Raw genomic sequence first — 17,196 nt, forward strand, 5'->3', positions numbered from 1 at the left:
AGAACATCTTCAATAGCAATGACAAAGGAGCTGCACAAGATCTGGGAGCATAATTCAGTGAGCTGCGTTAAGAATAGCCAATTTTACTTTGTAGGATGTTGTGGTATACTTAGTACTTTCTATCTGTTATGAAGGAAAGTACTGCTATCCTGGATTCCTACTAAAGTTCTAGACTCCTGTATTTCTTAACATATCGTGATCCCTGAGATCTCAAAAATATTACATTTGAGTCACAATATGTTGCTTGTGTGTGTGTGTGTGTGTGTGTTGACTATTCACACCAAGATTTAACCAAACTTGCAAGTGTATAAATCAATTTTGATCCTACTTTTAAATAAAAAAGACCACAAATGTGTATGATTATTAAATATTTATATTACCAAACCTTATTTTACATTCAGAATTTCAATAAAATCCCTTAAAATTCATCAGTTCCATAAGTTGTCACTCATCTTAACATGTGAGTGTTTGCTTTTTTACCGTAGTTGTACACAAAAAAAAGAAAATATAATCTCTAAAGTGAAATATTGTGAGGTCATGTAGAAGGTACCCTGTATTAAAAGAAATTGATAATGCAGGTCTGTCAGTGAAATGAAACACAAATGTTTTACATCAGAGTTCAAAAACATATCTCGGAAAACATACTTGGTATTGAAAATATACTAGGTAAAGACTTAACAGAATGGATGAGAGAAAATGCTTTTGAAGTCAGTTGTAAAATTTTAAGTGAAAAAAACTGTTGATTATGTTTAAAATAAAGGTACATTTTAAAACAGAGGGAGGTTTTCAAATTGCAATAGGAAGTAGATAAAATTATTATGAAACACATTAGGTTGCATAAAACCAAAAGAACTCAAATCTATGAAGTTAATATGAAAAGTTCACAAGCTCATCATTGGAAAAAAGAAACTCATAATGAAAAAGAAACTAATAGGCTTTTTAGAAAAACAAAAACTGACAAAATAAAAATGAATGAACTGCATTTCATTATAAATTTTATAAATAAGTACTCTTCAGTATTGTATTGGCATTCTTATAGTATTAGTGTCATATGTTCTTTTTGCTACCACTTTTCATTTTTCTGGATTTTTATGTAATAGCAATTAAAAATTATTTAGGTTTTTTTGACTTAATAATTTGGTGTTATAAGTTAAAAAAAAATCATGTTGATAACAAATTGACTTTATTAGTTTAAAAATAGTTATATAATAGTTTTATGTCTTGTGAAAATTGTAACTGAGTGTATAGAATTTGTTTCAAATGTGCTAAAACTAAATTTTACCTGATTATTACAGTTATGTACTTACCATTTTTCCAATTTCATCACTCACGGGTGGAAAATTATGCAATTTCTACTACATTAAAAAATATATTATTTGTTAAAATTATTATTACTAATTGAACCTAATTTACAATTTACATAACTGCTAGTTACTTTTTGTAGCTATTAAAACCTATGAAAAGATTAACTACCATTTAGCTTAAAATATTTTGAAATTATTCTTTGGTTAAAAAAGGATATGTTCAAAATAAGTTTAACATTTTGTTTAGAAAACATTTGCCAGTAATTTATGCGATCAATCATCTGCAATCATCAAGAGTGACTGAAAAAAGTTTTAGTTAAATTATTACTTAACAGACTGGATTCTGCTTAAAAATTTGATCTGTCTTGTCTTTTTAAATTTTTATAATATTTTAAATAATTTTCATTGCCGATCATCATGTACAAAAATATAGGAAAAAGTTTTTAGTTTTTCTTAAGAAGTAAATGAATAAATTGATTATAATATAACTTAACGAAATGCAATTATTTTAAATTTTGATTATCCATTATTGTCGATAAGGTATGGCCAGCATTTCTGTCACACCAAGCCAAACTAATGGCAACTACTCCTTTGCATTGTCTTTACAGACAATGAATATTTTGTTAGAGGTTACTTTTGATGTGTAATAAGTTTTCTTATTCTAGATTTGTTGTTCAACTATAGAAATTTTATTATACTGTCAGTAGTTTATTAAAAATAATACATAAAATATTGAAGCGTACTTATTGCTGATTTTATTTTTTAAAATAATCTACAATTTATATTGCACTTAAAGTATTACTGGAAATAGAGTTTTATAATTAAATAAACATAATAAAATACACACTCATACTTCATACTAGTGTTCATTTGTTGTCTCTTTTTAAAACACCATACCCTAAGGTATGTTTATACTAAGTACAAACACCATACCCTAAGATATATCCTAATCAGAATTCAGATCATGCCTGTAATTGCTATAGACATCAGATTCCAGAAATGTTCTAAATGTATCCTGTTGGTACATTTTTATGATATTACCAGGAAATTTAAAAAACAAGGAATGTACCCATAATATCATAGAATTTTTCTGGGAACATCACAAGATATCCTTACTGAACATTCATTGGCTATCCTAAGGATGTCCTTATGCTCTATAGGATACACGTGCCACCTCTAAATGAAAAAAATAATTTACTCCTTTAGATTTGTTAGATTATTTAAACTGTATACTGGAAAAAATGAGATTAAACTGTTAATATATCCCGTTTTAAACTGTTTCCACACAAGTTTATAGAAATACATTTTTTTAATAATAACTTGGTAATAATATAGAAAAAATTATATAATTAAGCAATGTTTTAAGAAAAACTGTATGCATTTTCAGAAAAAGTTTATTTCAAAAACTTGGCAAGAATGCATTCATTATTCTATATAATACATTTTTTCCATTGGATATTTTTGCTATTCTCTTACATCTAAAGAGCATTTTAATTCATAATTTCATGTATCAAAATGCTATAAACCGCAGAAAAGTAAATTTAATGTGATTATCTGAAATGTAATTAAATAGCCACAAATAGGTAATGTGGAAACATAAAATATTGTTGTTTTTTTTTCATCAGAAGGGGCTCTATTTAGAAGATCTTATTTTTAATAAAAGAAAACAGATAAAAAATCAAGTAATATTCATTTTTTTAAAAAGATGTTAAGCCAGGATGCTAGTATCTGAGATGAATGTAATGAGCAATTTTTTATTACATTATAAAATTAACCAATAAAGAAAATTATAATAATTTATAATACCTTTGTAGCAAGTGGATCACAATTATGATACCTAGCATATAACAGCAGACCAATAACTATAGAAAATAGATTTATTATATTTAAACCAATGGTAAACCACCAAACGACTCTGAAACAAAAGCAAATCAAAGTTAATCAATGCTACCATTATTTTCTTTTATATGTAGCCATGGCTACATCCTATGAAAACTCTACTTTTTCTAAATCCCTGTTGAATGCAAAACTTGAGCTTTCTACCTATACAATAAATTGGATAAGAGAAGATTTAAAAAAAATCTGATTTCAATATTATACATTTTAATTCTTAAGTACTCCTACAGAGAAAGTATGTCAAATTTCAGCTTCATAGTTAGTAGGGAAATAGAAGTATAACAATTAAAACCAGATACTAGTAAAATTGACAAGTTAGAATTTTGTAGTAGTGATTTTTAGTGAAAGATTCATCTTATTAAATACATGAGGAGTGGCTAAAATGTAATATAACAGGAGAACAAAATTTTGCTGCTATCTTATAGTTTCATTCCCTTACTATTAATGTTTTTAATGTTTCAAAACTAGTTGATACATGCCCTTTCATTTTCTTCAGTCGCCATTGTTATGGAGTCAACACACTCCATAGCAATAAAGCATGCAATGTCAACTCATCTAAAACAACTTACAGTGAGTGAATTTTTAATAATGGAATAGTAGTGATTTCATCATTGTCTAATAGCTGTTAATGGTGATTAGTACTCTGAGAAGGTGAGCAATAAAATTTTGTGCATTGCAAGCCAGTGAAGAAAACACTGAGCATGTACCTTGTAATGATAGACCAGTTTCTGTGACTGATGAGCCAAATGAAGTGGAAGAATCAATTCCAAGTCACATCATCATTCAACAATGCATTGCCACCCAGACAGGCAAATCAAAAGAATGAATAGGGCATAACAGGTCTATTATAAAATCTGTTCACTGCAGGTATCACTTTAACTTAGTGAAAGAATAATACAATGAAAGGAATCTTGCAAAGAGCTTCTAAAATGTTATTTTGACAAAAGATGACTGTTTTTACAATATTTTGACGGAAGATGAAACTTAACTGCATCATTACAACCAAAAAAAAAAAGGCAAAGTAGATAATACTGGCAGTTTGATACACCACAATCAAAAATGTTCAAAACATAATCTACAAAAAAAAATGTTCTTTCAGTATTCTGAAATTATAAACATGTTTATATGACTGACCTGGAAGCTAAATCAACTGTAAATTCTGTACTATACAGAGAGACATTAAAACACCTTAGGAGACGTCAATACATGTGTGCAATGTTAAACAGTCCACAGAGCTGATAATTCTGCAACATGATAATGCTCGGCCACATACCATTAAGAACAACGGCCGAGCTCTTGTGAAGGTGAAATTTGAATCTATTCTACACCTTCCATACTCAACAGATTTGTGTCCAGCAATTTTAAATTCTTTTCACAACTAAAGAGGGGTATTGAAGGTACTCATTTCAACACGGATGAAGAACTGAAGGATTTTGTGTGTATGCGCGTGCGCATACACACAAATATATATATATATATATATATATATATATATTTCAGTCATAGTAATAAAGCATAACCACACCTTTATAACAGTTTTCAGAATTATAATAGCAATAATAGTTATTATAAAAATGATTTTTGGTATTTTAATTATAATATACCTTACATAATTCTTTTTTCAGTAAATATTTTTTTTCTTTTTAAGTAAATTGAAATCCAATTTCAAGTAAATGTGCATAAAAAATAAATTTTTAATTTTATTAATTTACATTCAATAATGAAGAAAATAAAAATAAGCAAACACATAATAAAATATCTGATTAGTAAAATGTATACATAACAATTTATTCTTACTACATTATTATTTAATTCAAAGATCATAAATTTAGGACAAAAGTATGGTATTTCAAACAACATAATGAGAGAATTATTTAGTAAAAGTAGATTCTAAGCTCAAGCCTACAACAATAGTGTAAGTTTGTAAGCCACTATCTTTAATAGAATAAAAAGAAAGGATAGAAAGGAAAGATAAAAAACAGATGGTTTAATTAAATACATAAAACCTTTTATGTAAAGGGAGATTGCAATGTCATGGTACGAAATAATAAAATGGATATTAATTGGGGAGTAAGGACTAAGTCAGAGAGAGAGAGAGAGAGAGAGAGATGCTTTCAGAATAGCATTACAGATAAACATGTACCTTACTTTACAGCGAATACCTTTTTTAGAAAATTGATTAAGAAAAAGATATACACACATGAGACCAGAAGATTTAGGGCATCCCAAATGACAGTAAATACCCACAGAGTTTACAAAAAGTTTAATTATTACTTTAACAAAAAAAAGGAGGAGAAGTAGGGGTAAACTCCCACTAGCAGTGTAACATCAGCATAGAAAATTTTCATCATGATTTGTGCAATAAAGTACCCAAATTTTTTTTACTAACTATAAATCCTTGTTGAATAATGTTGCGCTAAATTGGACTGACTTATTGAAATAAATAATTATTCTGATAAATAAACTTTTATGCCCCAAAAAACAAGAGGGCTGAATGGGGCCTGTATTTAAAATATCAGTTTTTAAACTTTAATTTTCAAGATTGAAAATCCATCTGTATTTAATATTAAAATAGATGAAATGAGAACTTTTTAAAAAGATACCATCCATTCCAACTTAGGAATTTAAAAAAAAAAAATTATTTTATAACACTTTATCCTTTTTTTCAATTTCTGATTGTTGTTAGAAAATATTACATGAGGTAGCTGTCGAGCAAGGGGTCAAATAGGATCCAACTTTTTTTTTACAAAAAATTTTGATTTTTCTTTCATATTTCAAATTTCTTTTTTTCATATTTATTAATGGAATGGGAAGTGCTACTGTGTAACATAGCTATGACTTTCACAGGTGTCTGATGAATCTACTGCAGTTGAAGCAGTTAATCTCATTAATCAGAAAGGACAAAGAAACAGTAAATAGTGTAGAAATCATACATTAAAGATAACCTAGTTCAGTGTATTCAGATATAGATGACTATTGACCATTACTATAATGGAAAAATTCCAAAAGTTCTAAAAAAAAGCACAGTCAGCTTATTGTTTTGGAGATTTTTGTAAACATTTTTGGTCTTCAAAAATCTAATAAGTTTGATCATAGTAAGCTCAAGTTTTATATAACAGTAAAAGGTTTATCAAGCAATACACTAGTTAGATATACAATGCAAATCAAGCAAGTCACTAGACATGTGACTTTCAAATTAATGCTTGAACATTAATAATATACACCATAGTTTCCTTACTTTCATTGTGCCACTGAATGATTTTCAGATGGCTGTGATTTAGATTGATACATTTCAATACAAACAAAACACATGCCTGGGTTTTGATATTCAAGAATTTTCATGTTGTATATATTCATTCCCTAGTTAGGCATAAGTTAATACTCAATTAAATATTTTTTTAACTATTTCAGCCCTGAATATAGTTTTTATTCATGTATTCTTGTAAATATACACAAAAAAGTTTTAGTTATATTTGGTACAGTCTGTACAAAAGACCCAGGGCTTTTGACTAAAAACAACCCAAAAAAAAAATTATTTGTTTTTAAACATAATCTCCCTTCAAAATTGTTCAACATTGTATGTACATTTAGATCTGTTAGAAATGTAGTCAAAAGATCTAGAAAAATATTCTTTTGGAACTGCCTTTAGTAACATACTAAAGCCATTAAAGTATTACATGTAGTATACTTGTAACACTTCTTCTGTGGTGTCTATTGACTTGTACCGCTATTCTTCAATGGCATTTTGATTTTAGGAAATAAGAAATAGCTCACAGGAGAAATATCTTATGAGCATTATTACCTGTGTTTGGTTAAAACCTGCTATACAATGATGGCTGTATGAGCTGGCGATTGTTGTGAAGCAGGAACCAATGCTTGGTTTTATGAAAATATAGTCTTATTAAAGTCATCGGTTAACTTGTATTAAAGTTCGAACCAATAAATATTTGAGTACTTCTGAGTAGAAACTAGCAGTGATTCATGCACAAGTTCAACTTTTTCATCGCTGTATATGAACAAAGCTTCCCCTTTTCCCATCGTTTCTAATGATATCCGACCATCGCAAAAAATTAAAAAACCGATCTAACACACGTGAACAGTGGCGGATTTCAAAATATGCTAGCTAGGCTGTAGCGTACGGTGGAAAATTTTCGAAGGCCATTAAAAATGGACCACCAACTTCGCCGAATTTCTTATCCCTCTACTCGGTTCTCGGTAATGAGCCGCACAGCGGCGGCTCGGCGGCAGCGCCGGCCGGTCGTTCAGCCTATAGGCGACACATTTGTAAATCCGCCTCTGCACGTAAACGAGATATAGCTTTATCGCTATGTGCTTGTTTATCATTTCAAACGTTTCTGTAATACTTTTCCTACCAAAAAACAAGTATTGTAATCGTATGTTATTCTATTTTTCAAAACGCTAATAGAGGCACCTTCACAAAAACAGATACACAACACGAACGGCTAACCCAAACCGAATGAGCTTTGGTTATGTTATTCATACGACTTCTCTCAACAAGTGTACAACCTCGCCCACGAGACTGTGCCACTTATTCCGTGATTATAGCCTCATTCCTGGAACGTTTTGTGGAGATTACAGTGTATATTAAATTTTACTTTTCAACAATGTGTCTATAATTAAAATTAATAAGATTATATCTTTTTTCTTTTCTTTTATTATATTATATTTATATACTCATTAAATTCTGTGGGAATAACCATTAATATAATTTTTTTTTAATTATCTTATCAAAAATATATTTATTTACTTCACTGCATCTTTGTATCTAGGCAAAGCAGTAAACCGTTGAATTGAGCTTGGATGTATACCCAAATGTGATATCCATAAAATTGACATTCCAAATGTGACGGTCCAAAATGTATTTCTCGCAAATGGATTTGGATCCATACTGTAAAAAAAAATCATAGTTAAAAAAAATGTTCATTTAAACATGTATATATCATTATAATTCTGCTCTGACATAAAACGTTAACTGTCACACAAAAATATATTTTCAAAAACCTTCCAATTTTTACTTATTTATTTATTAATACATATTACCACAACTATAGATATCAATTAAGGTGAGAAATTAATTTTGTTGTGAATAAAACGCGATCAGAATTTGAACCATCTATTTGTCATGAATTAATTTGTTCTGGAAATGCTGATTTAATTGGATAATGCATGTAAAATAATAATAGTTGGATTTATAGAGAGCGTTCGGAAAGTTTCTATGAACTGGAATTATCGAAGTGTATTAACGAAACTTTCTTAATTATTACAATGTTTTTTATTTCATTATTTTATAGAAACGGATATTACAATAATTTGAATAGTTTATAAAAGATGTTGAAAATGACCTCCTTCAATATCAATACAACGCTGCAAATATTTCAATTTTTTTTCAAACACTTTAACCAGCTGATGTATTGGAACGTCTCGTACGTATGCCTATATTGGGTTTTTAGTTCGTCAGTCATGCGTGGTCTGTTGCGATACACTGCTTGTTTCGGTATCCCCGCATAGAAAGAAATCTGCGGAAGTCAGATCGGGCGATCGTGCAGGCCACAAATCCACCGAAATGGTTCGTTCACCAAAGATATTTCGTAGAAAAGTAATTGACCTATTGGTTATGTGAGCTGTGGTGCCATCTTGTTGAAACCAACCATGAACTTCTGTTAACTGACTAATGAAGTTTGCTAAAAACAGTTGAATTATTAATTGTATTTTCAAAAAAGTTGGATCCATAATTTGCGTTCTACTCACACCGACCCAGATTCCAGTTTTCACTTTGTTTAAGATTGTTAGTGTAATTCGTTAAGGTTAGTTGTCGATCATAGTCGTGTATTTTGTGAATTAATATACCCTCCCAGATAAAACTACGCTTCATTTGTAAAAAAATGCCTCAAAAACATAATTTTGAGGATACCTACGGAAGTTTGGCCAATAAAACGTTTAAACCCATTGACAATAATATAGTCTTTTGGCGTGATCTGTGGGTTTCAGTTCTTAAAAATACATTACTTTGTAGGGGGAAAGTTCCAGTTCTTTTCTTACAGCCTTATTTGCGGTAGCAAGTCTGATATCTTGCTGCTGTGCTAATTTACCCACTGACTTTGATGGACTTCCGGTAATAGCATCAAGTATCAAGCAGCTTCTGTTCGTTTAGTTTGGGTAGTTTTCCAATTCATCACCGTCTTCAACAGAGCCTATTGCCCAAAATTTTTCGATAAGAGTCCGAACTGCATTGCGATGAAGAACAGGAGTATTTGGAAGCTTTACAGAAAACTTGCGCTTCACTAAATCTGTATACTTGTCACTTTCACGAAAGACGTAATCAACGAGAAAATGTGCTCCTCTACCGAAAGAAGTTAAATTTCGAGAAATTACGTTTCTTACAGCTATTGATTCCGATAAATGAAACAACACAAAACGAAGCACGTTTAATCACAACCAAACTATGATATCTTGATCTATTACTGAGCAACGCCCAACGAACCAACAAGGCAACCAACCTAACCCCGAAAGAACAGAATGCACAGTGACTTTCCAAACGCCCTGTAAATAAAGTAATGAGACTAGTTTTTTTTTGGCGGCCAAATTGGCAACACTGTAAAGTTACTAGTCAACATATGGCTATATGAACAGCTGATGTATATTAGGTACTAATATTTTTAGTCTACTGTTGTGAGAGTAAACACGTAAGAGTAAACAAACTTTTCGTGAAACGAGTTTTTGTTGTGCGTTAAAAAAATGAGTGATACTAATTATGAGCAACGTTGTGCAATCAATTTCCGTGTTAAACTCGGTTAGAATACTACTGAAACTTTTTCAAAATTGAAAAGGGCGTAAGGAAATGAAGCTTTGCCACGAGCCCAAGTTTTTAGGTGGTTTAAAGCATTTTCATATAGCCGGGAATCAGTTGCGAACTATCCACGTCTGAAAAACCGTTAACGTCAAAAGTTGACGACAATATTGAATGAATCAGAAACTTGATACGGTGCGACCGTCGATTAACTATCAGAGTGGTTGCAGAACAATTGAATTTGAACCACACCACAGTCCATCAAATTTTTACAAATGAATTGAACATGAAAAAAGTTTGTGCAAAATTGGTCCCAAAAAACCAAACTGTTGAACAGAAAAACAACAGGGTGGAAGTGTGCCTCGATCTTCATCCTGATTTTCTAAAAAATATGTTATTACTGGTGATGAATCTTGGATACGAGTATTTGAGTACGATTCATTAACAAAACGCCAGAGCAAGGAGTGGCACACTTCAAACTCACCACGTCCTAAAAAAGTAAAAATGAGCAAATCAAAACCATGCTAATTTGTTTATTCTATAGTAATGGCATTGTCCATAAGTAGTTTTTGCGTACAGGATAGACTATAAATCAATATGTTTACCGAGAAATTCTTGAAAGACTGCGGAAAAGAGTTGCCCGCTTGAGACCAGCCATTAATGACAACTGGATGCTGCATCATGACAATGAATCTTGTCGCACTCCACTCTTGATTAATGAGTTTTTGGCAAAGAAAAACATCCCTACAGTTCCTCAACCACCTTACTCACCTGACTTGAGCCCCTGTGACGTTTTCCTGTTTCCGACTTTAAAAAACACTCAAAGGACACTATTACGGAACAGTAGAAAACATAAAAATATGTAATCGAACATCTGAAGGATATTCCGGTTTCTGAGTTCCAACACTGCTATGAAGAGTGGGAAAGCCGTTTGAAGTGTTGCGTGGCTTCCCAAGGGAACTATTTCGAAGGTAATAGAATCCATGTATAATTGGATTGTAAATATAAAGTTTTTCTGAACCAGTCTCATTACTTTATTTACTCGTATATACACACATACCTGTCGCGGCTACGCTCTCGCTACATGGTTATTTGCGTTTTCTATCGCGGTCAGGGGATGTTTAGCCGGTCATGGATCGCTTCGCTTACCCCTCACATCTAGCAAGGGGCTCTGCTTCCTGGACTCATTGTGTTCATTAAAGTCACGCTTGTGAGAATAATAATGAAAAGTAAAAATTAAACCCTGTTCAGTTTATAGAAACTATCAGTGTATTGAAATTTCTTTAGAAAAAAAACAGGACAGAACCCGAAACTTTGTGATCTGAAAAATGCACGTTATGTATTTTGACTGGTTTTTAACGTTACCCGATAAACACCACTAGGATGTGACCATACTTCGTTTCTCATTTTTTAATTGGTTTTATTTTGTGTTTTTTTAGTCAAGTAACCGAAGGAAGATGCATTCAGTCGCGTTGCACGTACTCTAACAGTGGCATTGGCTGTGTTGGTTGAGCCATGGCGACATTCACCATCTCACCCCTTAAAAAGTCGAAAGTAGAAAATACCCTAAAATGGTTTTTAGATCTTTATTCTATCTGAAGAGTATTTGCATGCCTCAATCTGGTGAATATATTGTTTAATATATTCGGAAATGGGGACAATTTGCAATTATTTGTCTTTCTTCAACCTTTTCAAGGTTACATTTTGAAAAATATAATTAGTTATTTGATATTTACATGAAAATTACACTCACCAAAGAATAAGTTCATATCTTCATCTTCTACCAAGAAATTAAAGAAATAGTTGGGTTTTAAAAAAAAATAAAACCCATTATGGAAAAATAATTAAATACTTTTTATTAATTGTGATGTTCATAATATGCAAAAACATGCATAATATGCTGAAAGTTCAATTTCAGCAAATCTGTTTTGCTGAAATGGCTGCATAATACCAGAAGCCTATTGCAAAAAATGAACTAGTTAAAAATAAATATGTTAGACAGGGTATACAGATCATACCACAAAATATTTTATAATTTCTTTGATAGATGCCAAGGGTGAGTGATGATACAGGAAACAACTCGGAGTATTGATTTGTATGATAATGTTAGACATTATAGATTTCAGAGTGATTTTATTTCTTTCTATTTTCACAGAATGAGAAGTGTTTTATTTTTGTAAAGCGTTTTTGATAAGTGTTTTTTTTTTTTTTTACTATAAGATAAGTTATGTTTATTAAATTTACTACATTTTATCAATGCATTGTATAATAACAGAATGAAGACTTCTTGAAAAGGGACTGTAAATTTATCATATATATATTATAAAATTCATCTATTATAAAGTAATAAGTATGTCTAATTCTAATTGAAGTATGAAGGCATTTAATGTTTAATTTTTAAATTTAATTAATTCTATAATAATTAATATTTTAACATTTTATTACCATTTTACTTTAAAATTATTGCATACTACATTTATTACATTGTACTATAAATTAGAACAATGTATAATATTGAAAAAAAATTATGGAACCTCATATGTTAAATGTAGGGTAAAATGTTAGATATCTTTTGGCTTACTAGTAAGCTTCAAATTTTGTGACAACATCTATACCTACTAATAATAATTATTCAACAGTCATAATGAACACCTAGTTTTAGATTTTTATTTTGTGAATGGTTTCTGATAATTACTTTCTCACAATTTTAGTTTCATTAACCATCTACCACTGTTCTTTTTCTATATTTAGGTTACTAAAAGCATAAATTATCTATTGTAATGATAAAACATACTTGAAAATTTCAAGACGATGCCCTTCACTATTTATTCTATATATATTAGCAGGACCTCCTGCTGTAACACAGCCAATAACTATTATTATAAGCATTGAAAAAAATGTACACACACTTTGTAATGTATCGGACCAAACCACTCCTTTCAATCCTCCCTGAAACAATCAATATAGATTTTTTAAAAACTGATTCCCCAAAAATAAGATTGATCAAATATTTAAAAATTTATGAAACAGTTAAAATACATTTACTCCAAAGTCCTACATGAAAGGTAATCTTCATTTTTTTAAATTAAATTGAGATCCATTATTCAAGTTAAATTTAAATAGTTGCAACAACTGTACAGGTAAATATTACTTACTCTAAAATAATAATCATCACTAATGTCCGTATCATAAACCAACATATATTTTATTAACTTTAAATTGAATTTATTATCACATCTTTTTTTACAGTTGTATAAGAGGGTTAGCTGAAATGTAAAACATAGTCGATCATAACTTGCAAATGAAAAGAAATAGTCAAATGAAATAAAAATGATATAAAAATGCATTTTATTTCCTATAAAAACTTACATATAGAACATATATAAATACTTACAGAACATTACATGTTCATATTTATAAAACATTACATATCATTTTCCACATAATCACCATTTAAGTTATACGTTTCTCAAAATAGTGAACCAATTTTCTCATTTTTCAGTGAAGAATGCTAGCAGTCATTCCTTCATCCACGAGTCACTTCACCATAATCTCACTGTGTCCTTCAATTGATCATCTGTGGCGAAATGAATACCTTAATATCCCTCTTTAATTGCTGAAAGAAGTGAAAATCCCAGTTCACCAAAGTTGGCAAGTATGAATGGTAGGGATAGGTTCAAAGTTCACAAGAACCTCAGAAGTTGTACAAGATCTGTGTGGTTGAGCATTATTGTATTGCCAAACTATCAACCCTGTGGATTGTCAAATACTGTACACATGTACACATGTCTCCTACTATTGCCTGTCTCTCTGTATCACACAGTCTTGACAGCCGACTTAGCTTATGGGTGATCATCAGTCACATGTTTGAAATTCCAGAAAACTGTCAACAGAATGTTTTTGATGTTTTGACTTTTTTATAATGGTTTAACCATAAAGCCAATGTTTCATGCTCTGCCATTTTCTTTTGAGTCGTAACAATATTCATCTCCTGTCATAATATTGTAAATGAAGTAATTTTCCTCATCATGACAACTTTCTGATGATCATAACATTCCTTTCATTATAGTTTAATCTTTTCTGTGAGTTTGCGTGACACCCACTGCAAATTTTACAGTAGCACAGTACAGTAACAATTAATGGCAGCTGCAATAGTGTGTTCTACTCTTTCTTCTGATATGCCTATCTCAGTAGCAATACATGTTGTGTGATGTGGCGGTCGTCATTTTGAATCAATTCATTCACCTCATGTTGGTGCTTCTCATCGGTCAACCGGACCAGTTTCTGTAAAGCGAATATTGAAGGTACATCTTCAATATTCACTTTATCAACATCTGATGCATGAAATTTTATAGCTCACCTATTCACAATACTTTGATCAACAGACATTAGAAATTGATGATGCTTACTAGCATTCACTTTAACCACTGTTAAAATTCAATCACTACACTTTGTTTTATACACATTGACATAGTGCAGGTGTACTGAGTATATAACACTGGCAACTGACATGGATCAGTGGACACTGCAAGGACACGGATGCAATGAGTTTTGGAATGTTAATAGTTGAAGAATGGAATTAAAAAATAGCAGCTCTTGTCGCTTTGCACGACATTTTTTCTCCTGTTATGTTCCAGTCTACATTACTTTTCAGCCGCTCCTCATACATTAATCATAAAATATTAATTGTAAAAATTTAAAAAAAAATTTGTCATTTTAGTTAAATTTGGAAAAAGTGCAAACAATAAAGCTGCACTTAAAGGCATTGTTAAAAAAGAAATACTGTTTAAAATTTCCTATGTCATTTTAATCAAGGCATGGTAGACAGAATCAGAAAATACAAGGACTACAAATAAAGTAATGAGACTGGTTCAGAAAAACCTTTTATTTATCATCCAATTATACATGGACTCCTATCACCTTCAAAATAGTTCCCTTGGGAAGCCACACAACGCTTCAAATGGTTTTCCCACTCTTCATAGCAGTGTTGGAACTCAGAAACTGTAATATCCATCAGATGATCGATTACATATTTTTATGTTTTCTACAGTTCCAAAATGGTGTCCTTTGTGGCGTTTTTTTAAAGTCAGGAAGAAGAAAATACAGAAGGTCTCCAGCTGCCCGTAGCTTGCTGCGGGTAGTCATTCACGCTTGTGGGCTTGTGCCCAACATTTCTGAATAGAAGGAATAACATTTTGTCTGTATACTGTTAGGTCAGGGAATCTCCAACCATGACCAATTTTAGAGAGGTAGGTAAAAGGCCTGGCTGGAGGAGAGGGCCGGAGCTTTTTCCTTCGACCTCCTAAAACACTGGTTCAGACAATGATACTTTGGAAATTGATGTAGGAGTGACTACTTGGGAGGGTATGAGCCCAATCATTGAAGAGTTTTCACAAACCGGAGGCAGGCCTGGCAGCTCTGTCCCATTGACCCATGATGTTTTGGCAGAACTAGATGGCTTGTTTTCTATTTAGAAGACCCCAAAAGTACCAGTACAGCTACCAAGGGGAAATTATTGCCTCGTCTAGAATTCTTCCGAACAGCTTTCACAGCTCTCGTGGAGAGTTTCGAAAATCTTGTCTCAAAATCTAAGGAAGTAACTGTAGTTCAGAAACCGGCCCGCCCCGATGCAACGTGTAGGTATGCTGAGGTGGTTAAGGGCAGACGTGAAACCAGCCCTCTAAGAAACCTGAGGTTGTGTTTGTCAACAGAGCGGAGGGCGGCTCGACTGTGTCCAGCAGTTAGCTGAAGAAAAATCTCCAGGTTGCCCTTCGGGGTGACCGGAAAGGTCTTAAATTCAGAAACATCAATGAGATCAATAAGGGATAAGTTGTAGTAGCAAATGATAAAGAGACCATTCAGGCAATTAGAGAATCCACTGCGGTTAAGCAACTGAATGTAAAAGTAGACCCGAAGAGAGTGCGTAGGTCCCACATTATAGTCTATGATATTTGCTGTAGCCTAACCGATGAGGAAGTGTTGTCCCTCATTAGGGAGCAGAACACTGATTTGGATGAATCCAAATCAGTGGGACTGCCGGCTGGTCTTTAAAACGGGTAGGCGTGATACTCAGAAATATCACGGAGTTTTTGAAGTGGGTTCTGGTCTCTTTCAAAAATTTACGTCTGCAGGCAGACTGTTTATCGATTTGGGGTCCTGCAGAGTAAAAGAGTTCGTGGATGTCCAAAAGTTTTTTAGATGCTGCAGATACGGTCACAGGGATAAATTTTGTAAGTTTGCCTTGATGTGTGCGCATTGTAGTGAGGAAGGCCACAAGCGTGATAATTGTTATAGATCCGAAGCACAGGTCTGGCCTGTGTTAACTGTAAAAGATTACATAAGAATCATGAGCACCCAGTTGTTAAGGAGTGTGGCTGCTATATAAGTGCCGTTGAGCTGTACTTTAATTCCTTAGATGGTTAGGTTCGGTCAACTTAATGCCCAGGGTGCTTATGTAGTCCAGGTTGAGTTAGGTGAGGTTGTAGAGAGACGAAGCCTCGGAGGTACTTTCGAAGCACTAGGTTCTCCAAGCGTAATTCCTGGCGTTGTTTCGTTCAGGAACAAGGGAATAGAAATCTTTGGGGCGTTGTATATAGAGTCCTTGGGCATAAACGCAGGAAAGATGTCGTCAGCTTTGTTGGCCCGCGAGGGTGTGGTAATTGATAAGGACCGTGTCCTTAATATTTTGCTGAATGATTTGCTCCTGGATGACACTACGGTGGATAAGATTTCATACCACCAGCGTGTCAGATGGGAAGTCACGGCTTTCGAGACCGACTTACAATCTTCTGAGATCACTGAGGCACAGTTGCATCAGGTGATCTGCAGTATGGCACGGCAAAAGGCCTCCGGATATGATTGTATCACAGTGAAGCTCCTCGTCCGAGCGCTTTCAGTAGTTCTTGATCCTCTAACTGGAATTTATAATAGGTTGCTCTTCGCCGGCCACTTTCCAGTGTGTTGGAAGCGTGGAGACTTGGTATTGTTGTTCAAAGGTTGCGAAAAAAATCCTACTGTTAGTTCTTATTGTTAGTTCTTGTTATTTAACAACTTATGGTGGCCCTCTGCCCTGTTTTAGACGCAGAAGCGTAAATGTACAAGAAATGAATTAGAAGTGCTCTCAAGTTATTTCAGCCATCGGATTGTTTCCCTGCGTGATGGCGCCTTGGAGGTTCGTAAAACCATACA

At 32.5% G+C, this 17,196-nt stretch overlaps 1 protein-coding gene across 1 annotated transcript in view; it reads right to left on the reverse strand.

The window, feature by feature from the left end:
- The window catches only part of LOC142327014 (sodium-coupled monocarboxylate transporter 2-like), a 38,563-nt gene extending 25,619 nt beyond the window's left edge, over nucleotides 1–12,944 (reverse strand). The window contains exons 1-3 of the mRNA XM_075369770.1: nucleotides 12,803–12,944; nucleotides 7,969–8,109; nucleotides 3,111–3,219 (exon numbers count right to left, since the gene is read on the reverse strand). Coding sequence (XP_075225885.1) covers nucleotides 3,111–3,219; nucleotides 7,969–8,109; nucleotides 12,803–12,897 — 345 coding nt within the window. The 5' untranslated portion in view covers nucleotides 12,898–12,944. The remainder of the gene's footprint in view (nucleotides 1–3,110; nucleotides 3,220–7,968; nucleotides 8,110–12,802) is intronic.
- Nucleotides 12,945–17,196: the final 4,252 nt, after the last annotated feature.

This window comes from Lycorma delicatula, chromosome 6 (genome assembly GCF_047948215.1).
Source record: "Lycorma delicatula isolate Av1 chromosome 6, ASM4794821v1, whole genome shotgun sequence".
In the NCBI taxonomy this organism is placed as follows: Eukaryota; Metazoa; Arthropoda; class Insecta; order Hemiptera; family Fulgoridae; genus Lycorma; species Lycorma delicatula.